We start from the raw sequence: 24,483 nt of genomic DNA on the forward strand, positions 1-24,483 counted from the left end.
CATAAACACAATTACACAGCAGTCTCTAAATAATTAAGATCTAATCACAACAATCTCGATAATTAGAGAACATACCGTACACAACTTCTCTAAATACATCACTGATGATGACAATGATGCTAAAACACACTCATGTTTGTTTTTGTGTCTTGGTGCAGTCTTTCCATTTTTATACTAAGCTAATGATATTTTCTATCCCTCACTTTTGCGCTTTTACATATTAATTAAAACATTATTTAGCATGTTTATTAATCTGTTTTCCTTTTGGGGGCTGTTGGCTGCTCCCCACAAAGTAGCTGATTTAAGGTTTTACAAGCTTTGTGGGCACATTTGGTAGGTTAAACATGTATACATACACACACACACACACACACACACACACACACACTCTTTACATTGTTAGCATTTCTGTATGTTCTGTGCTGCAGGAAGCTGATGTCATTTCCTGTGCAGACATGCATGTTTATAAACTGCTCTGATTGTGTCCGCACCCGACTGGGATATACATTCCCATAGGCCAGAGTACCGCAAACTAATTAAGCACGTAATTAAACATCCATAATGAGAGATATTAAATATGCATTAGATATCAATATATTAGATATTAGAGAAGTTTAGGGCCAGTATTTTTATTAATAGTAATCAATACACTGATAATAATCAGAAATGTTTCTTGGGCAGCAAATCAGCATATTAGAATGAATTCTGAAGGATCATGTGACACTGAAGACTGGAGTAATGATGCTGAAAATTCAGCTTTGATCACAGGAATAAATAACATTTTACAATATATTCAAATAGTAAGCAGTTATTTTAAATTGTAAAAAAATATTACTGTTTTTACAGTATATTTTTAATCAGCTTTGGTGAGCAGAAGAGACTTCTTTCAAAAATATTACAAAATCTTAATATATAGTAATATATTAGATATTATTATAGAGTTTGAACTGACTGTCAAAATGATATGCATGTGTGTTTACCTCAGCTTCCTTCTCCATGAGGATCTGGTCTTTGTCCATCACATCTTCCTCAACCGCCCTGCTGGAACACATGGTTTCAGCACAAATATACACCAAAAATTCACTCAAATCCCTTGCATTCCAACACTGGCACGCAGAGGGGTAGTTGGCATGTGAGTAAAATATGGATGCACCGTTCACTGCCATTATAAAGCTTGAAAGAGCCAGGATATTTTATAATATAACTCCAATTGTGTTCGTCTGAAAGAAGATAGTCATATACACCTAGGATGGTTTGAGGGTGAGTAAATCATGGGATTATTTTTATTTTTGGGTGAACTATCCCTTTATGCTCATTTCACAAAACAAATTTTATGGGAAATCGCTTTAGGAATATTTAAGGTTCTACACTATTTCTATGTTACTAATCAAATAAGCAGGTTTGTTATTGATCAAGTCAAGTTTGATCATCAAGTCTCAACTGTAAAATGTGTTAATCTTTCCTTCAATCGAGCCATTATGAACTTCTAAAATGTGTGTATTTATATATGGGGGGAGGTGGACACAGTGATTAACTAGGAAAACTTAACAATGGCACTTCATGACAAAAAGGTTGCTGACCCCTGATCCACAGGTTGACAATCTGGGATCGTGTTTGTTGATTTGCCGTACCTGCCAGCTCGCTTTAGTCTCTCCGAACGGAAGTTCTCATAGTGGAGATCTTGAGTGACCTCCTGCAGGTCCTGCATGTGAGTTCTACACACACACAGAAACACACACACAAACACACATAAGGCTTACATTTTCACGTCAGCAGAGGGCGCTGCAGAACAAATGGAGAAATCAAGCCAGCAGGTCACCCAAATTATTTCTTACAGGTCATATTTCATACCACAATCAAAGGAAAGAAATAAGAAATTATATTTTTCATAAAGAAATTCTAACCTGTTTTACCACCATTAGAGACATACTCATAATAATTAAATCACATTTCCCTCAATAATGTAGTGCAAAATAACCTTACACTAATTAATATTGTTTAAAGTATATATATCACTTAAAACATTATTATTTAAAGTATTTATACATCATTTTGGTATCTGTTGTTCGACATTTAATTTTTTTATGCTGATTTAAATGTGTATTTTTCAGTAACACTATAAAAGGTCACATTTGTTAACATGAGCAATATATTTTTTAAAGCAATTACTACATTTTGTTAATGTTAGTAAAAATCTAATTGTTCTTTGTTTGTTCATGTTAGTTCACAGTCCATTAACTAATGTTGACAAATACAACTTTGGATTTTAAAAATGTATTAGTAAGATTTACAAAATGTAGAAGTATTGTTTGTTGTAGTTCATGTTTAATAATATAGTTGATGAATGTTAACAAATAAAACCTTATTGTAAGGTGTTACTCATTTATCATTAAAATACAGTATTGAGACTTACTCACTTATGAAAATCACCATTGACAATAAATAAAACAAATCTGCATTACATTAATGAGAATTTGTAATGGAAACGTGCATCAAAAACTAATTTTAATTGTCATAAAATTGGCTTAATTTTCTTTATGCAAAAATATTTGTTACTTTTGGAATGAAATATCTAAGTTAATTTACATCAAGAAGTCTCAAAAGGTACGGCAAGAAAAACATTCTCTTGAACTCTGAGGTTTAGAGGGTGGAAATGTTTCACCTTTTCAGTCTTTACTATTACATTTCTCATAATTAGGAGGTTAAGACAACGAGTGTGTGTGTGTGTTTGTCTGTGTGTACACTCACACCAGCATAGTGCGCAGTTTGAGGAAATCATTGTGCTCAGGGTTTTCCACCTCCACCACCCCCCACGGGTACAAGCGTCCACGGATCTTCTTCCCCTTTACCTCTATCAGCTGGTTGGAGCCGATGACGGCAAACGGGATGCTGGCCTGCACACAAACACACTCGTTCAACTTTAGTCAAAGCCTTTGGGAGTGTTACAGAACTGATAATGAACTTAAAAACTTTGACCTCTGACCTTTAGGACACGCGTCTGTTCCTTGAATTCTTCGTCTTCGTCTGAATCAGCGTCGGGAAGCTGGTAGATCCGGATCCCCTGCTCACTGATCTCATCCAAAATCTGCATGAAATAAAAACTTTTAAAGCTATAAACCTTTACGTTCAGAGGTCTGAGCACCCAATGCAACTGAATCAGCTGAATTATAAGTGCAAAAAAAAAAATCTTAATTATATTTGTAAATTTAAAATTAAATAATTATTTTACATTAACTATACATATATGTATATGTGTAAATAATTAGTAAAATATTTAAATAAGTAAAATAATTATTTCATTTTGTGTGTGTGTATATATGTATAATTTCTATTTTGTTTTAAATATGAATATATTATACATTATAAAATATATGTATTTTAAATGTATTTATTTATATATAAATTTTCAAAGCTATAAACCTTTACATTCAGAGGTCTGTGAACCAATGTGCAACTGAATCAGCTGAATTATGAGAGCGAAAAATCTTAATTATACTTCTGAATTTTAAATTAAATAATTTTATTATATTATATATATATATATATATATGTGTGTGTGTGTGTGTGTGTGTGTGTGTGTGTGTGTATATATACACAGGTGCTGGTCATATAATTTGAATATCATCAAAAAGTTGATTTATTTCACTAATTCCATTCAAAAAGTGAAACTTGTATATTATATTCATTCATTACACACAGACTGATATATTTCAAATGTTTATTTCTTTTAATTTTGATGATTATAACTGACAACTAAGGAAAATCCCAAATTCAGTATCTCAGAAAATTAGAATATTACTTAAGACCAATAGAAAGAAAGGATTTTTAGAAATCTTGGCCAACTGAAAAGTATTAACAGGAAAAGTATGAGCATGTACAGCACTCAATACTTAGTTGGGGCTCCTTTTGCCTGAATTACTGCAGCAATGCGGCGTGGCATGGAGTCGATCAGTCTGTGGCAATGCTCAGGTGTTATAAGAGCCCAGGTTGCTCTGATAGTGGCCTTCAGCTCTTCTGCATTGTTGGGTCTGGCATATTGCATCTTCCTCTTCACAATACCCCATAGATTTTCTATGGAGTTAAGGTCAGGCGAGTTTGCTGGCCAATTAAGAACAGGGATACTATGGTCCTTAAACCAGGTACTGGTAGCTTTGGCACTGTGTGCAGGTCCTGTTGGAAAATGAAATCTGCATCTCCTTAAAGTTGGTCAGGAGCAGGAAGCATGAAGTGCTCTAAAACTTCCTGGTATACGGCTGCGTTGACCTTGGACCTCAGAAAACGCAGTGGACCAACACCAGCAGATGACATGGCACCCCAAACCATCACTGACTGTGGAAACTTTACACTGGACCTCAAGCAACGTGGATTGTGTGCCTCTCCTCTCTTCCTCCAGACTCTGGAACCCTGATTTCCAAAGGAAATGCAAAATTTACTTTCATCAGAGAACATAACTTTGGACCACTCAGCAGCAGTCCAGTCCTTTTTGTCTTTAGCCCAGGCGAGACGCTTCTGTTGTTCAAGAGTGGCTTGACACAAGGAATGCGACAGCTGAAACCCATGTCTTGCATACGTCTGTGCATAGTGGTTCTTGAAGCACTGACTCCAGCTGCAGTCCACTCTTTGTGAATCTCCCCCACATTTTTGAATGGGTTTTGTTTCACAATCCTCTCCAGGGTGCGGTTATCCCTATTGCTTGTACACTTTTTTCTACCACATCTTTTCCTTCCCTTCGCCTCTCTATTAATGTGCTTGGACACAGAGCTCTGTGAACAGCCAGCCTCTTTTGCAATGACCTTTTGTGTCTTGCCCTCCTTGTGCAAGGTGTCAATGGTCATCTTTTGGACAACTGTGAAGTCAGCAGTCTTCCCCATGATTGTGTAGCCTACAGAACTAGACTGGGAGACCATTTAAGGAAGGAAGGAAAAAGTGTGGTAGGAAAAGGTGTACAAGTGAAAGGAATGACCGCAGGCTTGAGAAGATTGTCAGGCGAAGCCGATTTAAGAACTTAGGAGAGCTTCAAAAGGAGTGGACTGAAGCTGGAGTCAGTGCATCAAGAGCCACCGCACACAGATGTCTTCAGGAAATGGGCTACAACTGTCACACCAAGCCACTTCTGAACCAAAGACAACGTCAGAAGCGTCTTACCTGGGCTGAGGAGAAAAAGAACTGGACTGTTGCTCAGTGGTCCAAAGTCCTCTTTTCAGATGAAAGTAAATTTTGCATTTCGTTTGGAAATCAAGGTCCCAGAGTCTGGAGGAAGAGTGGAGAGGCACAGAAACCATGTTGCTTGAAGTCCATTGTGAAGTTTCTACAGTCAGTGATGATTTGAGCTGCCATGTCATCTGCTGGTGTTGGTCCACTGTGTTTTCTGAAGTCCACAGTCAACGCAGCCATCTACCAGGAAATTTTAGAGCACTTCATGCTTCCTTCTGCTGACAAGCTTTATGGAGATGCTGATTTCATTTTCCAGCAGGATTTGGCACCTGCCCACACTGCCAAAGGTACCAAAAGCTGGTTCAATGACCATGGTTTTACTGTGCTTGATTGGCCATCAAACTCACCAGACCTGAACCCCATAGAGAATCTATGGGGTATTGTCAAGAGGAAGATGAGAGACACCAGACCCAACAATGCAGATGACCTGAAGGCCGCTATCAAAGCAACCTGGGCTTCCATTACACCTCAGCAGTGCCACAGGCTGATCGCCTCCATGCCACGCCGCATTGATGCAGTAATTCATGCAAAAGGAGGCCCAACCAAGTATTGAGTGCATAGAAATGAACATACTTTTCAGAAGCCTGACATTTCTGTTTAAAATATCCTTTTTTAAAAATTTTTTATTGATCTTATGAAGTATTCTAATTTATTGAGATAGTGAATTGGTGGGTTTTTGTTAAATGTGAGCCAAAATCATCACAATTAAAAGAACCGAATACTTAAAAGTACTTCAGTCTGTGTGCATTGAATTTATTTAATACACAAGTTCCACAATTTGAGTTAAATTACTGAAATAAATGAATTTTTCCATGACATTCTAATTTATTGAGATGCACCTGTGTGTATATACAGTGGGTACGGAAAGTATTCAGACCCCCTTAAATTTTTCACTCTGTTATATTGCAGCCATTTGCTAAAATCATTTAAGTTCATTTTTTTTTCCTCATTAATGTACACACAGCACCCCATATTGACAGAAAAACACAGAATTGTTGACATTTTTGCAGATTTATTAAAAAAGAACAACTGAATGGTCCTAAGTATTCAGACCCTTTGCTGTGACACTCATATATTTAACTCAGGTGCTGTCCATTTCTTCTGATCATTCTTGAGATGGTTCTACACCTTCATTTGAGTCCAGCTGTGTTTGATTATACTGACTGGACTTGATTAGGAAAGCCACACACCTGTCTATATAAGACCTTACAGCTCACAGTGCATGTCAGAGCAAATGAGAATCATGAGGTCAAAGGAACTGCCTGAAGAGCTCAGAGACAGAATTGTGGCAAGGCACAGATCTGGCCAAGGTTACAAAAAAATTTCTGCTGCACTTAAGGTTCCTAAGAGCACAGTGGCCTCCATAATCCTTAAATGGAAGAAGTTTGGGACGACCAGAACCCTTCCTAGAGCTGGCCGTCCGGCCAAACTGAGCTATCGGGGGAGAAGAGCCTTGGTGAGAGAGGTAAAGAAGAACCCAAAGATCACTGTGGCTGAGCTCCAGAGATGCAGTCGGGAGATGGGAGAAAGTTGTAGAAAGTCAACCATCACTGCAGCCCTCCACCATTCGGGGCTTTATGGCAGAGTGGCCCGACGGAAGCCTCTCCTCAGTGCAAGACACATGAAAGCCCGCATGGGAGGACTCCAAGATGGTGAGAAATAAGATTCTCTGGTCTGATGAGACCAAGATAGAACTTTTTGGCCTTAATTCTAAGCAGTATGTGTGGAGAAAACCAGGCACTGCTCATCACCTGTCCAATACAGTCCCAACAGTGAAGCATGGTGGTGGCAGCATCATGCTGTGGGGGTGTTTTTCAGCTGCAGGGACAGGACGACTGGTTGCAATCGAGGGAAAGATGAATGCGGCCAAGTACAGGGATATCCTGGACGAAAACCTTCTCCAGAGTGCTCTGGAGCTCAGACTGGGCCGAAGGTTTACCTTCCAACAAGACAATGACCCTAAGCACACAGCTAAAATAACGAAGGAGTGGCTTCACAACAACTCCGTGACTGTTCTTGAATGGCCCAGCCAGAGCCCTGACTTAAACCCAATTGAGCATCTCTGGAGAGACCTAAAAATGGCTGTCCACCAACGTTTACCATCCAACCTGACAGAACTGGAGAGGATCTGCAAGGAGGAATAGCAGAGGATCCCCAAATCCAGGTGTGAAAAACTTCTTGCATCTTTCCCAAAAAGACTCATGGCTGTATTAGATTAAAAGGGTGCTTTTACTAAATACTGAGCAAAGGGTCTGAATACTTAGGACCATGTGATATTTCAGTTTTTCTTTTTTAATAAATCTGCAAAAATGTCAACAATTCTGTGTTTTTCTGTCAATATGGGGTGCTGTGTGTACATTAATGAGGAAAAAAAATGAACTTAAATGATTTTAGCAAATGGCTGCAATATAACAAAGAGTGAAAAATTTAAGGGGGTCTGAACACTTTCCGCACCCACTGTATGTATATATAAATAGATATAGATATATACACACACATACGGCTTTCTGGCATGGACACAAAGTGCATTAAAAATATCTTCATGATCTTCATAAAATGATTTATGATGTCTGTGTGGTTTCTTTTTAGTTTGTAGTAACTGTTTAAAAATTGCTCTGAATGTTCTTCCAAAACATTGGATACCAGACCTTGTGTAATTCTTGAACTCAAAGTTCTCTCAGCACGTTGACATTTGGAACACTCTCAGAGAGATCTGAGGAAACACTTTGATGCTGAAAACAGGAATCGTATGAATCACGCTATGTAAACGAACTACTGGATCCACACGTAGAGAGTTTGGTGCCAGTCAGATAACAGATACGATCAGGCCGAAACAGATCTTGGGCAGAGAGAGAGCTGCCCCAATTACCCCATGACCTGAACACATCCTTCAAGATTTTCACCAAACACCAAACTGAAACTGTGCAAATTATGATGCCAAGCGGTGTTGGGAGATATTCCCAGTTTCAAACTGATAAAGAGAATGAGATTGAAAAACAGCCAAATCTATAAATTAAAAAAATAGCACTTCTGAAGCACCTGTGGTGGATCAGACATTAGGATTTATTTTTCTAACTTCAAAGCTGTTTTTCTAAGCAGCACATTCACAATGCCATTACGTAATGACGCCCAGAACGCCACCAGCAGCCTCTTCCTGACATTCTAAGTGCTTTCATGTAATCTCAGCGGGGATGGCGATTCAATGGGAGAGCAGCTCCTGCTCCGCAGGTCTTTACAGAAACCCCCTCCTGTTATGATTAGTCCTGTTTTCATAGCGAGGAACCGCAGCGAGACAGGGCCACACAGGACCGTGTGTGTTATTGTTTGCGCGGGTGTCATTGTTGCGTGTTCTGAGTCCAAATAAACATGGCACAGTTGGCCCGTGGGGAACATGACCGTAGACAAGCTTTTTTTAATCAAACAAAATCAGTGGATGAAGAAGGGTGCGTGATTTATAAGAGTCCGGTCCATCTTTCCCTTTCGTGCCAAATCTGGGGTGTGAACAGATGGAGATATTGACATTTTTTGGATGACTTGACCTCCAAATGTGAAAATAAACATGTTGCTTCACAATGAACAAAGAAAAATGGCAGAATAGCGACTTCTATGCATGGGAACAGGAAAAGAAGTTAAGATATGGCCGTATATAAAAACTGAAACAAGCAGATTACGTACATATTTTCATAAACGGCTAGTCAGTAGTTATGTCCCAGATGACTCACTATACACTACACCGTGTGCAGAAATATTATTAGGCAAGTTGATTTTCTAATATTTTTTTCCAGGCACATTTTACCAATTCCAAACCACATCAATCTTAATAACTACTATTAATTTTGTATTTAATCATTTATAAAGTAATATATAATTGTTCATGAAGACTGGAAATGAAAAACACCTTACATTCAGGTGTGCATAATTATTAGGCAGGTTTTATTTTACAGGCAAAATGAGCCAAAAAATAGATTTAACTCAGACTGAAAAGCCAAAAATTATTAAATGCCCATGAGACGGATGCAATACTAGAAATTGCAAAGTTAAAGCATGACCATTGGACAGCAAAACGCTCATTGGGTCAGCAGGGTCAGACAAAAACAGGTGGGGAAGAAAAGACACATGTTAACTGCAAAAGAATTAAGATGAAGGATTATGTGTGAAACCATCAGGAACCCTTTAGTCTCCAGCACCACCATTTTCCAGAACTGCAACCTACCCGGAGTCTCCAGAAGTGCAAGGTGTCAGGATCTCAGAGACTTAGGTTAGGTACAGAATCCTAAAAAATGACCCCCACTTAATAAGAATCACAAGCTGAAGTGCTGTAAAATACATGAATACTGGCTTTTTATAGGCTTTATAGACAGACAGATGACTCTTGAAGGACCAGCACCACATCCTCTTGTACCACTGTTTGAAGAATTTATCTTCCAGAATCTGGCAGTAAGTTTTGGAAGATCATTTTTAGTCCATCTCCTACCCTGAAAAGTCTGTCTTGCAGTTATGGAATAAAAATGGATCATATGGATCTCATCATGAGCACAAAAAGTTAACTAGTATTTTCAAGATGCGTCAGTTAAGCTTTTTCCATAAGCATTTTGTAGGACGTAGCGTAAGCTTTTTGAACTGCACGAGTTTTACACTTTCTTCGTACGTCGAATATGGAAGGCAGTCTGGCGGAAGCTAGATATTTTACTTCATTTTTCTTACACAAATGCATCGCTTCACTTCAGAAGACCTTTATTAACCCCCCAGAGCCGTGTGGAGTACGTTTATGATGGATGGAAGCACTTTCTTCAGCTTCATACCATTCACTGCCATTATAAAGCTTGGATGCGTCAGGATATTTATTAATATATCTCCGATTGTGTTCATCAGAAAGAAGAAAGTCATATACACCTTCAACATTACATTGGTGTACATTGACCAATATTAAAATAAAAGTGCAAAAAGCAATTCTTTCATGACTACAGTTTTACATGACAAAAGGAATGAATTTATAGATGCAACCTTTTTTTTAGCATGCTAATGTTCAGTTAATGTTCGTATGCAAAAGCACAACAAGCTCTCTGAGAAATAGCTTCTTCATCCCCTGCTAAAAATATTAAGCTATAATAAAAAATGGAAAAAGTTTAGTTCCTAAACAGAACATCAAGAACCTTTCAAAGAGTGGCACGTTGATAATAGCTATTTCAGTTTATACGGAAACAAGGATTTTCCACAATTTATCGGCAGCACTGCGAATCTTGGTGTGAGTTATCAGCGCAGACCTCAACACAATCATTAGCTCTCCCTGTCTTTCTCCGAGGCTGAATGTGTTTGGATTGGCAGCACCTCCATGCGATTGGCAGAGGCACCTGGAGTCTGGCCTGGAACAATGGCACGGGAGTTTCTCCATGGCTCCCAACTGAAAAGGGAAGTGAGTTTCACCTATTATGCTTGTAATTTGTTTGTCATAGGATGCATTATGAGTCGTGACCATGTGTTTGCGGAGCAAGACTATTTGTGGGTACTAGTGTGCGAAGCTTGTGTGGGCTGGATGTTGGAGTTGGTCTCTTCAGCCAAGTGCTCAATCAAAGCTGCATGTACATTGTCAACCAATTCTGATTTTCCCCTGAGATCGGGCAGAAATCAGATCTGGCTGCATGCATGTAAAAAAGGAAAAACACAGACTACTGTTCAAAAGCTTGGGGTCTAAAGGCCGTTCACTTTCTAAACGAAACCACGATACTCGTTTGAGCTGTGCTGCGAGGACCGTTTATCAGCTCGGACCAATAATAGACAGCATAGAACAGGTACATACGGACTGATCTCGATTCTCGAGCATGCAACGCCATTACACATCGCAGGGAGATCCTGTGAGAAAGCACTTGAATTTGCAGCAGAATTAATAACATCACTGCAGCCTGCAAGATCTAGTGAGAAGAATTCAAATTTGGCACAGAATTCTCTGTTATAAACCACAGGTATAAGATCAAACAGCGCTGATGTGGAAAACAGGAGAAACATTTTTTCAATCCACAAATCACCAACATCCACCATGCATTTGATGTAGAATAACTAACTGTAACCATGGTATTGTGGCAGAAATATTTGAATGTTTTTTTACATTATTCATCTCAGGGTTCTTATAACATTTTGAGAGTGAAATTCAAACACTTTTCAAGGGCTTCACACCTTTTCCAGCACTTCAAAGCTCTAAATATTATCCAATTTAATGTTATATTTAATGTGATGATTTGTAAAACTAAAAGTTTAAAGATGTAGGAAAACTAACACTTTGTGGCAAACAAACACTTATCTAAAAAAACAACAACATGAAATTACCACTATAACCAGTAGATGTCGACAGAGGAGCACTTATTGACTTATTAGACATTTCCATTCCCTAATATATGCAAAAGTAGAAAAGAAACCAAAAACTTTTCTTCAAATTGTGACTGAATTACACAGAAAACAAGCAAAGAGCACTCCTTTTATAATCACTGAAGCTGTCGGTCAGTTCAGTATGATACTATAGAAGAACAATGGTACATTTAAAGGTGGGGTATGTAGTTTTTCAAAAACGCTGTTGGATATTGTTGATATTTGAAATCAACCCAAACAAACCCACCCCTCTCTTCACTGCTCCACCTCCAAAACTAACCCTCCAATCCTAACCACCCTGCTCTGAGTCGGTCTCGAACCCGGCCTGATCACTGCTGGCAGGCGAGGCGAGTGCACTTAAAATGATGCTAAACATCACATTCTCTAGCGGTCGTCAGTGTGCAGTAGTTTACCTGTACAACTCTCACTAGCTGGCCTCTGTTACACACGCAATGCAAGTGGATGTCTGTTTATCATAGTTGACGCGCAACATAATGCTTCACGAAAAATAAAGCTCAGTTGATGAACGAACAACAAGGAAGCACAAAAAAAAATGAACGTACAGTACACAAGAGTAAATACAAACAAGATACTCTCCAGTTCTGAAAAGCTTTTCTAATATTAACGCGGGTCCTAATGCGCTTGCCCAGTCATAAACCTTCATTCCAGTAATATTCTTTTGAGCTCATTTATATTGTGTCTCATCTCTCTTTCTGCAGTTTTTTTTTTTTTTTTTTTAATCTCCCTCTTGCTTGTTCTCTCTCCTCGACTGTCATACGCCCCCTAATGCTGATTGGTTACACGTTTGTTGTTGGTGTTTGCCCGACTAACTTCCAAACAGTGTTTTTGAAAAAATACTTACCCCACCTTTAATAAGAGTAGAATATTTACATTTTCTCTATAAAAAAATAGTTTTTTTGCACGTTACCGTTGTTAATAGAAGTTAATTCTATATGCATCTCAATTCAAGCTCAGTGCTTTACTGTCAAATTTCCAATAAACAAACATGTAATATTATTAGTAACTGCACTCATTAATGCAAAGCAATAGTAATTTTATTATTAAATTAACTTGTTTAAAAATCCCCCCAGCACGACCAAATCAGGTGCTGGCGCCACCATCTGTAGAACTAAGTGGTACCGGTACTACTGCTCTCAAATGTTAGTCTGGAGCCCTGTGATGAACAATAAAAACAATGGCAGCCAATCATAATCCATCTGACTTTAAAGAGCTCGAGCTTTTAAAGTGGCAGGCGACAAAACTGCAGCGTACCCTTAGAATGAACAAAATGATATCGTCCGCTGGTGTAGACGCTAAGATAGTTATCATTAGAGTTATCGTTCTTGGTGCCTTAATTCGCCTTTCAAATAGGTTTAGGAACTTCCTAATAGTAATTTCAAATAGGTTTTAGGATAATGCAATTCAATGTAAACATAAGTAGCAAATAAGTAGATATATAAGGACTCAACCAGTTAGTCAAGCTCACATCTTTATGCTAGTTGCAGTCCTTTTGGAGCACCCTGTAGGCAACTTACATTTTAAAACACAAAATGGCTTACAATGTACATTTGAGGAAGAACTGAGAGACGAAAATGTGCTCCCCAACTGTACAACACAGCATGGATCCATATGCACCAAACTCACTCGTTTCAGATCAGTTTGGGCAGCACAAAACTGAACTGTGAATGCAAACAGATGGGACAGAAAAATCTGAATGTGTTCAAATATTGTATTTGTAAATATTAGCACCTAAACATGGATCTGGCACTCTGGGAACCTGTCGAAAATGCTTTGATTAAACGAAAATAGTGCACTAGGTCACAAACAAAATGACCTGATTATAGTACAATCAACTGACACTATCTTAATTACCCAGTTATAGATTACAGGCTGTGCACTAGTTGTATAATGTAACACTTGTACAACTAAAGAGGCTCGTAAACATTTGGTCACTTGCACAAAAATAGGAGCCACAAACAGGACAGGCACTATATTTATGTACATAACACATCAAAATAAGTTAAATATAGTTTTCCTGTCTACAGACCAATTATTATAGGATTATACTTCAGGGAGCAAAACAGTAGTTTCTTACTGTCAAGTTTCAGCATGAATAAGCACTTCGAATCCAACCACTCCCTACAGTTTTTACACGGTTTAAAACCCTTGCTTTTAACACTAAAACACTTTGTTTATCATGCAGATGTTCTACTTAGTGGCTCAAAATTACATAACAGAGCAGTATGAACAATTATGAAATACTGTAAAAGTCACTATTCAGCAATAAAGTGTGTCAAAATGAAAAGCCATGAAGTTCTTAACTGTGATCCCTTGTCTCTGGATAAAACCACTGGCTACCTGCAGCTCGTGAAAGCCTTTCATTCTTACAAAAACACACAGGGGTGTTATATAATTCTGAAAGAAACTCAACAGGACTGACCAATTACTAGGACCTGTGTGTGTGTTGGTACCAGGGCTAATGTTAATCCGGCGTCTCTGAAACAGTGGGACGCGAGGAGACGCTCACTCCAGCAAATTCCAGTCAGGGATGAGTGTGTGTGTGTGTGTGTGGAGGCCTTCAGCAACAAGATGCTACAATTATAGTATGGACAATTGGATAAGAACAGGCAGAATTTTAGCTGATTGTAACTTCTTGCTGAAGACATCTTAGTATTTCATTATCAGCTTCGTATTTTGGTATTCCAAAGAAAAGAGATGTTCTGTAAAGAAACAATTGATGTCTTTCTAAACCCGTATGACAATTTAGAAGAAATTTAGAAGAATCATACTGGTCATTGAGGCTTTCAAGCTTTAAAAAGACACAAAAGCATCATTAAAAAGTAGTATAACAGTAGCTCATATGATTTGTGCGCTATATTTCAAGTCAGACAGAAATGTAAGCCATTATTCACTATTTAAATCACTATTCACTGTTATTCAGTAAACATTCAAGCCGTATGTACTATTTTAATGTTACTTTCATGGTGGTTTTGTGTCCTTTTTAAAGTTTGAAAGACTTGAATGCAAAAGCGTGACCAGTCCAACACTGACTGTGTGTCGTATAAAAGAAATTAAAGGATTAGTTCACTTCAGAATTAAAATTTCCTGATAATTTACTCACCCCCATGTTGTCTTTCTTTCTTTAGTCGAAAAGAGATTAAGGTTTTTGAGGAAAACATTCCAGGATTTTTCTCCATATAGTGGACTTCAGTGCTTACCAATGGGTTGAAGGTCCAAATTTCAGTTTCAGTGCAGCTTCAAAGGACTCTACATGATCCCAGACGAGGAATAAGGGTCTTGTTTAGCAAAACGATCAGCTATTTTCTAAAAAAAAAAAATTTTTAACCACAAATGCTCGTCCTGCACTGCACCACTTATTACGTAATCACGTTGGAAAGGTCACGCGTGACGTAGGCAGAGTATTGAGGAAGTGTCTACAAAGCGAACGTGCAAAGACTAAGTCAAATGGCCTTTACAAAAAAGGTAAAACATTAATGTCAGATGATTTTGAAGTTGGAAGAGAAAATGAAATGTAGTTTTTCGCCCTACAGCAGTACTTCAGCCTACGTCACGCGTGACCTTTCCAATGTGATTATGTAATGCGGGTGCATTGCAGAGCAGTGCAAGACAAGCATTTGTGGTTAAAAAGTATATAAATTTTTCTTTTTCTTTTTTTTTAGAAAATGGCCAATCGTTTCACTAGATAAGACCCTTATTCCTCTTCTAGGATCGTGTAGAGCCCTTTGAAGCTGCACTGAAACTCCATTTTGGACCTTCAACTCGTTGGTAGCCATTGAAGTCCACTATATGGAGAAAAATCCTGGAATGTTTTCCTCAAAAACCTTAATTTCTTTTCAACTGAAGAAAGAAAGACATAAACATCTTGGATGACATGGGGGTGAGTAAATTATCGGGAAATTTTAATTCTGAAGTGAACTAATCCTTTAACTCAGAAAAGTATTTGGAACGGTATGAGGGTGAACAATAGATTATTAGGTGAATTTTTCCTTTAAAAGCATTAAATGCGCTTCCTCAAGCACAGGTTTATTTAACGCAAACCGGATTTAATTATGCTGTTCTAATTGGAGGTGGTGCAAGAATTCCTAGTCATAAGTCCACTCTATTCTGAAAAACTGAAGTGTTAAATAAAGGTCAAGTCGTGGCCACAGAACGTGCTGGATATTTATTGTTTTATATGGGCTGCGTGAGCTGCAATTCCAGGATGCAATCATTCTGCTTGAGAACATACATAAATAACCACACCCTCATTTAAGGAAGGAATGTGGACACAGACATACCAAAACCATTGAGATACTCACGGTTTTAACTTCTGCAGTTAAGGATAACAACATCAGATGAATGAAATATGAAAAGAATGAAAAAAAAAAAAAGACTTGAAGACTTGGCCTCGAAAACAAAGTGACCTCACTGGTCTAACACGTCGCAAATAAAATTGTCTTTCAACATAGAGTAAACAACACGTTTAACACCAAAGCCCTGTGTTTAATGACCAAACGACCACAAAAACATAAACATACAGTGTGGTCAGAAAATCTGAGACAACATTGAAAATCTGGGTTTGTTTTTTTTTTTTTAATATTATTTAAAGCAGAAAATAAACTGAAAATTATAAAATATAAAGATTTTTAAGTATTTAAAATCTATAAAATGATGAGCTATTCAGTCATAATTGATATACATACTTACATAAATACACACACACACACACACATACATATATTATATATATATATATATATATATATATAGATACATATATATAGATACACACACACACACACACAGTGGGTACGGAAAGTATTCAGACCCCCTTACATTTTTCACTCTTTGTTATATTGCAGCCATTTGCTAAAATCATTTAAGTTCATTTTTTTTTCCTCATTAATGTACACACAGCACCCCATATTGACAGAAAAACACAGAATTGTTGACATTTTTGCAGATTTATTAAAAAAGAAAAACTGAAATATCACATGGTCCTAAGTATTCAGACCCTTTGCTGTGACACTCATATATTTAACTCAGGTGCTGTCCATTTCTTCTGATCATCCTTGAGATGGTTCTACACCTTCATTTGAGTCCAGCTGTGTTTGATTATACTGATTGGACTTGATTAGGAAAGCCACACACCTGTCTATATAAGACCTTACAGCTCACAGTGCATGTCAGAGCAAATGAGAATCATGAGGTCAAAGGAACTGCCTGAAGAGCTCAGAGACAGAATTGTGGCAAGGCACAGATCTGGCCAAGGTTACAAAAAAATTTCTGCTGCACTTAAGGTTCCTAAGAGCACAGTGGCCTCCATAATCCTTAAATGGAAGACGTTTGGGACGACCAGAACCCTTCCTAGAGCTGGCCGTCCGGCCAAACTGAGCTATCGGGGGAGAAGAACCTTGGTGAGAGAGGTAAAGAAGAACCCAAAGATCACTGTGACTGAGCTCCAGAGATGCAGTCGGGAGATGGGAGAAAGTTGTAGAAAGTCAACCATCACTGCAGCCCTCCACCAGTCGGAGCTTTATGGCAGAGTGGCCCGACGGAAGCCTCTCCTCAGTGCAAGACACATGAAAGCCCGCATGGAGGACTCCAAGATGGTGAGAAATAAGATTCTCTGGTCTGATGAGACCAAGATAGAACTTTTTGGCCTTAATTCTAAGCAGTATGTGTGGAGAAAACCAGGCACTGCTCATCACCTGTCCAATACAGTCCCAACAGTGAAGCATGGTGGTGGCAGCATCATGCTGTGGGGGTGTTTTTCAGCTGCAGGGACAGGACGACTGGTTGCAATCAAGGGAAAGATGAATGCGGCCAAGTACTGGGATATCCTGGACGAAAACCTTCTCCAGAGTGCTCAGGACCTCAGACTGGGCCGAAGGTTTACCTTCCAACAAGACAATGACCCTAAGCACACAGCTAAAATAACGAAGGAGTGGCTTTACAACAACTCTGTGACTGTTCTTGAATGGCCCAGCCAGAGCCCTGACTTAAACCCAATTGAGCATCTCTGGAGAGACCTAAAAATGGCTGTCCACCAACGTTTACCATCCAACCTGACAGAACTGGAGAGGATCTGCAAGGAGGAATGGCAGAGGATCCCCAAATCCAGGTGTGAAAAACTTGTTGCATCTTTCCCAAAAAGACTCATGGCTGTATTAGATCAAAAGGGTGCTTCTACTAAATACTGAGCAAAGGGTCTGAATACTTAGGACCATGTGATATTTCAGTTTTTCTTTTTTAATAAATCTGCAAAAATGTCAACAATTCTGTGTTTTTCTGTCAATATGGGGTGCTGTGTGTACATTAATGAGGAAAAAAAATGAACTTAAATGATTTTAGCAAATGGCTGCAATATAACAAAGAGTGAAAAATTTAAGGGGGTCTGAATACTTTCCGTACCCACTGTACATTTTATATATATATATATATTTGCACTTTCTCACTCTCTCATCTCTCTGACAGCGAGTCGACACGCAAACCCGTCTCCCCTCAAACCCGTCTCCCCTCATTCACTCGTTTCATTTGCTCTGGATGAATATTGTTGGTGTCACAGGGCTCGAATTTCGGCATGGGATTGCACATATTGTGCATAATTTTGCTAATTCCTACAGATTTTGTGCTCAAACCCAAAGTGCGCGCACATAAAACTGCCTCTCAGTACTAAATTGAGTTATATTTCGCTGCTTATTGCACCTAAACAGTCAAATACACACAAAATAATGTCAAAATGCCGGTCTTTGTGAGTATTCACATAAACAGCCAGTTTTGTTTTACATGAACGTAAACAGTTGAGAAAGAAAACGCATGTGTAACAGTATAATGGATCCATGCATCAGGTCTTAAAGTGACAGCAGCCTAATTTACCTGCTGCCAAATTAGGAGATATTAAAGATATCTTACATGGAGGTTTTTCCCCATTGTATCAATGTCAAAATTGTGGCTGGTGAGCAAAAAAGTTAATGTCAAGCACTGTATATATATATATATATATATATATATATATATATATATATATATATACACACACACACACACATACACACACACCCCCCAAAGACATTCTCAAATTTTCACTCAAATTACAATGCTGATAATATAATTAAATGATAAATGATGCACTGTCACAAGTACTCTCAGACTTTCTGACCCCACTGTTTTAAAAACAACAAGGCTGGTAACATTTGGCAACCACACGATCTTGCACAACGCTCGTTGGTGCTTTTGTACATTTCTCCCATTGAGCCAACCAAGAGGACAAAGAGAGGAAAGCTTTGACAGTTTGGAGACTGAGATATGAGCGTGATGGGGATCACAGCATGGCAAACATCAACAATAACATTCAAATTCACACAAACACAACAATGCAACCCACAAAGCGCACCTACAATCTGACCTGTGGGAATCGCATGCAACTCTACTGGAGAAATCTCCTCCCAGATGTACGTCAGTTCGGCCACAAAGGGTTTCTTTCTCAAACGGACATGATCTGCTGCTGGCGTTTCCATACTGCTAGCTCTTCGGCATATATTACTGCTATGGCGGGAAGTGAGAGCTACCTAAACGTCCCTCGAGTACTTTATAAGTTTCAGGGTTTTATGACCTCACTCCGGCCTCTGATAAGAGTCCTGCACACCGCTGACCCGGCTTTCCCTGCCAATCGGCCTGACACATTACAGGAAGGCCATATTGTTCTACACAAGCTGCTTCCCCCTTTCATGATGGTGCGAGAAAGATCGGGGAGAGGGGCGGCAGTCCTCTGTGAGAGAATGAGAGCGAAGCTATCACGGTGAGAAAGTAAGGGTGAAAATGAAACATAAATATCAGTCAGGCCGCAAAGACACAATGGGTCATTTGTCATTCTTATGGCAGTGGCAGGATTTTGGGAACCTTCACCGGTTGCGGTGACATCATAAAAGTGAGCGGGAAATGCTGACTTGCACTTTCACATAATTAAGAACTGATTGTTGGTAGTTGCGTCCAAGAGTCTTCTTCTTGGGAAAAGGTAAGGTAGACAAAATTCTTAAGGGTGTGTTCATCCTTTCCTGATAATCACTGATGTAAGAAAAAGGATTCAAGCATTTGTGGTGGTACCAATGAAAAGAACAAGCATTAAACTTCCTCCAATTCATTCACTTTAACATTCAGATTTAATGGGGCAATTTCCTAAAATTAAGTTCTTAAACAATCAAAGTTTCAAGTAGTTATGGGTTTCTCAGCAACAGTAACAACGGTACTGTGTTTACAGAAAGCTTAAAGGTGACCTATAATGCCCCTTTTCACAAGAAGTCTCTGGTGTCCCTAGAATGTGTCTGTGAAGTTTCAGCTCAAAATACCCCATGGATTTTTATTATACCATGTTTTAACTGCCTATTTTTGGGTGGGAGAAAAAAAAAGTGCTGATTTGGTGTGTGTACCTTTAAATGCAAATGAGATCATGCTCCCCGCCCCCAAGCTTGTGATTCCATTAAACTGAGGCATAAATAATACAGGAGAAGCTCACACAGCAAATATAAATCTCAAAATGGATCATTACAAACTGTTCATGCTGGAGCATTTCAGATCACTTGCGTATGGCATGTATTTTGTGGATGTTTGCTAACATTCGATTCTGAATGAGTTTGATAGCGTGCTGCATGGCTAACGTGGCTAAAGCTACACACCGTTGGAGAGACTCAATAAGAATGAAGATGAAGATACAGACTGCATGTGTTTTTGGGTTAAAAATGAAACAACATGGCTCTGGTCTTCATGAATACAGTAAGAAACAATGGTAACTTTAGCCACATTTAACGGTACATTAGCAACGTGCTAACGAAACACATTCAGGAAGACAATTTGCAAACATCATGAAATATATATGAAATTGGATCATGAACAGTTGGTATCGCTTCATCTTTGAGAATCAACTTCTGTGCTTTTGCACCGAATAGTTCTAGGAACTAGCCACAAGGATAGGTCCCCCGAGAACTAATTTCTCCCCTGGGCCATGTTCCTGGTTGCATTCGCACTGGCAATAGGAACTGTGAAGCGTCCGACAGCGGCGTCTTTAAGCGCGGCATTTACAAACGCTAAAAAACGGTGGATTGAAGACGCCGTGATCGGAGCTGTGTTTGCTGTGTGTCGTGAGTTTTGTGATAACGGAGCTGGAATGTAAACACAGAATTTATGCGACTGAAAGAGCAAAAAGTGGAGCTAAGAGACCAAACCTCCTATGACAACTTCCAGTATTACATATCATCAAGGCGGAGAAAAGAACACAACCCTGCAGACAACAGGTCAATGCCATTATCACTGTTTTCCATGTTTGTGAAGTAAATGTTTACACGGCTTTTTAAAAATGGCAGGTACCGGTGTTTGACATGCGTTTGACCAATCAACGTACACTTACGTCTCTGATAGTTCCTATATTGCTGGTTTAGACCCTACTCTGAAGTAGGAGCTAATTTAGTTCCCCCAGAAGGAGTTCCTAGAACTAAAATCGTTCCTAGTTCCTGTGGTGCGAACACGCCAAAATCCGGGTACTTCAGCCAATAGTTCTAGGAACTATGAAAAGGTTCTTCCGGTGCGAAAGCCCCTTTTGTGTTTTACTGACCCTTGTGTGCAAAGCAGTCTGGTGTAAAATGACACTTACTGGTATATGAATTTATCTGGACATTCTCTTCATAAATAAAATTACACCACTGAAAACGGAAAAAGTCAGATTTCCATGATATGTCCCCTTTAATGGAATAGTTCGCCCACACATGCAAATTATGTTATTTACTGAGAGTATGATTTGATGTGAGATTTGTTGAATAAACATTAATTTCTTTTTGAAGCTTAATACCATGTGATCACTGTGTTATTTTATTGTATGGACAAGCAGGGAATTTTTTTTTTTTTTTTTGAAGAGAGAAAGTTGTGTTTGAAACAATATGAGGGTGAGTAAATGATGACAGAATTTTCATTCTTGGTAAATTATCCCTTTAAAAAAATACATGGATTGGCTAACACAGAAATGTGGGAATGTGTATGAAAATGTGTTTTGAAATTACCTGCAGGAAGAGAAAACTGGCATCTAAGGAGCAGGCGAATAACAGGAACTACTAAAAATACAAGCATTCAGTGTCCAAAGCAATGTCTAAATATAGACCAGCATTAGCAATGAAGCCCTGTGTGTTGTGAGCCATTTAATTAAGAGCGACAGAAACCATTAGTTGTGTTTTTCTGTGTGAACTTTTTCTATTTGACATCACTACACAACTCAAACTGAAAAATGCACATTTGTACACCACACATGAGAACACGCACTTTGACATCTGTTTGGGTCATTTAGCTTGAAATGGCTGACAGTGGCTAATCTCTCCTGCGACTTAGATGGACGTACATGCAATGATTGCAGGATGTGGAGAAGATTCCATTAGTCTCTAATCTAAAACGGTCTCTAACAGGACCATTTTCAGTAATGAGACAAAGTTTACACACACAAAAGATGCTGACAAAGGTCAATTGGGACTTTTAATCACAAATGGCCTAAATTCAAGATTAAACAAGAAGAGTTCAGAGATTACGGTCTTTTTTTTTGTTCACGTTGGTGAAAGTCAGATGTCTGAGGGTTTAACAGTTGTTTAGGTTAGTGTAAATGCATGGGTTGTTGATTTGTGGGGGATGGAGGACAAATTCTTTCACTACTGTTTTGTTATGACTCTTTTGTCATGCAAAATCTAATGATGTGCAACATGCTGAGCTACAGAAAAAGACAGAAGACTTCAGTGATATAAAACAAAACATAATGACTGTATAGATTAGCACATTTTTCTTCTATACACAGACACACAAACCTCAGATTAACAGAATTAGTGTTGAGGAAACTAGCTAACCAAGTCATACGCAGTGTTGGGCACGTTACTTTAAAAAAGTAATTAGTTATAGTTACTAGTTACTTCTCACAAATAGTAACTGAGTTACATCATTTTAAAAGTAACTAATTACCAGGGAAAGTAACTATTGCGTTACTTTTTAAAAAGAAAAATCCAAATATGTAAAATAACTTGGATGCCCCCAATATTAAATATAAGTCTAAAAATAAATTATGCTTGATCCGACTCGTGATCCGCCCTTGCTCACGACATGAAATCTCTCTGTACTGTACTATGTAGCCATTAAAGAAAACATAGTTTCATATTTATGTTTAAATAGACCTATGTTATGTTTTAAATTCATCTATTTGATTATGAAAAGTGAACAGCATGAGTAAGATAGAATACATTAAAATGCGCAATATATCGGGAGACATGGAGTGAGTCAGACATGATTTTGACCACTTCATTAAGTTTTGTTTTGTAGAAAGCCTTTCTTTAAAAGTGAATTTCATTTTGTAAAAATTGTATCTTAATTTTAATCAATGTTTCATCAACCAATTGCCTGGATTTAATAAATAAGAAGCAAATATAGCAAACAATAATCATGACATGGAGGCGCCGGCGCGATCACTTTCACGTGAACTGGAGTGCGTCTTTTAGGCTAAATTAACCGAAACTCAGCGTATAGGCTGCTTGCCTCACAGACATGAGAAATATATCTATAGAAAGCTTGAAATGTCTACTTTTTAAACAAAATAATTCAAAACAAAAAGAAATAGGCTACTCTGATTATGTAATCCAAATGAAATGTGCATTCTCTCTTTTAGGCGCATCCAGTATGCGGAGATGATGAGAGTCAGCAATGTCAACTTCATCATTGCAGCCGACACTGATTCAGAAAACATTAGTTTATTAATAAACAATTAAAATGTCTCCTTGCTGTTTTTGTCACATTCATAATCATTACTTTTGCCAGTTCTATATGGCAAGCGTTACGCTTGAGTGCTATAGCCTATATTACATAAACGCTTATTATTTTGGTTTATTCTCTCCAATATTTAAGAAATTAAATTAATATAAATGTGATTAGTCAACTAATGGCTTAAATGAACAACTAGACAAGAAAACAACCAAAAACTTCTTTCACATGTTTTCGATCCAGCATGTCACAAAGGGTATTGGCTCCCATGCTCTGACACAGACACACACACATACAGAGCATCGTACATTATTAGGCTATCAGTCTAAAATTATATTTGTGTATGACTAACCTGTACTATTTCTTTACAACAAAACGCTTTGCAGGTCTATCATCTCTAGTCACACACCAATCATCATCAGTTAGCATGTGTCCCCGCCCAACACACACACCAGAGAAAAAATTTGCAGGTCCTATGGCTGAGAGAGAGCATACTCGGATGAAAACCGCTTCAGTGAGTTCAATTATAGTAACGCGGCATATTTTTTTTTTGTCAGTAACGGTAACGCTGTTGTAACGGGGGAAAAAGTAATTCGTTTGATTACTTGTTACTGAAAAAAGTAACGCTGTTAGTAACGTCGTTTATTTATTCCCATCACTGGTCATACGTGACTCAACATTTGGTGCTCTTCAGTCATTTTTGACAGAAAAAAAACTACATTTTTATTTTTAAATAAATGTAATTTCATCAGAATGGTATGAAACTCTGACTTTTTAGCTACACAAACACAAAAAATTGCGTCACGCATGACCTTTCCAACATGATGACGTAATGCGCGGTACGCCACAGAGCTAGTGCAAGATGAGCATTTGTGGTTAAAAAGTATATAAATTTGTATTTTTTTTTTTTTAGAAAATTACAGATCGTTTCGCTAGATAAGACCCTTATTCCTCGTCTGGGATCGTGTAGAGCCCTTTGAAGCTGCACTGAAATTGCAATTTGGACCTTCAACCCGTTGGTAGCCGTTGAAGTCTACTATATGGAGAAAAATCCTGGAATGTTTTCCTTAAAAACCTTCATTTCTTTTCGACTGAAGAAAGAAAGACGTAAACATCTTGGATGACATGGGGGTG

The 24,483-nt window shown here is 38.3% G+C and overlaps 1 protein-coding gene across 2 annotated transcripts in view; it reads right to left on the reverse strand.

Moving 5' to 3' along the window:
• The window catches only part of zgc:63587 (uncharacterized protein LOC393431 homolog), a 41,899-nt gene that overhangs the window by 2,219 nt on the left and 15,197 nt on the right, over positions 1–24,483 (reverse strand). The window contains exons 8-11 of one of the 2 annotated variants that reach the window (XM_051904479.1): positions 2,984–3,085; positions 2,749–2,894; positions 1,632–1,715; positions 981–1,038 (exon numbers count right to left, since the gene is read on the reverse strand). In XM_051904479.1, coding sequence (XP_051760439.1) covers positions 981–1,038; positions 1,632–1,715; positions 2,749–2,894; positions 2,984–3,085 — 390 coding nt within the window. Of the gene's footprint in view, positions 1–980; positions 1,042–1,631; positions 1,716–2,748; positions 2,895–2,983; positions 3,086–24,483 lie in introns of both variants that reach the window. The other variant, XM_051904478.1, reaches the window with a different exon arrangement.

Source organism: Ctenopharyngodon idella, chromosome 8 (genome assembly GCF_019924925.1).
Source record: "Ctenopharyngodon idella isolate HZGC_01 chromosome 8, HZGC01, whole genome shotgun sequence".
NCBI lineage: Eukaryota > Metazoa > Chordata > Actinopteri > Cypriniformes > Xenocyprididae > Ctenopharyngodon > Ctenopharyngodon idella.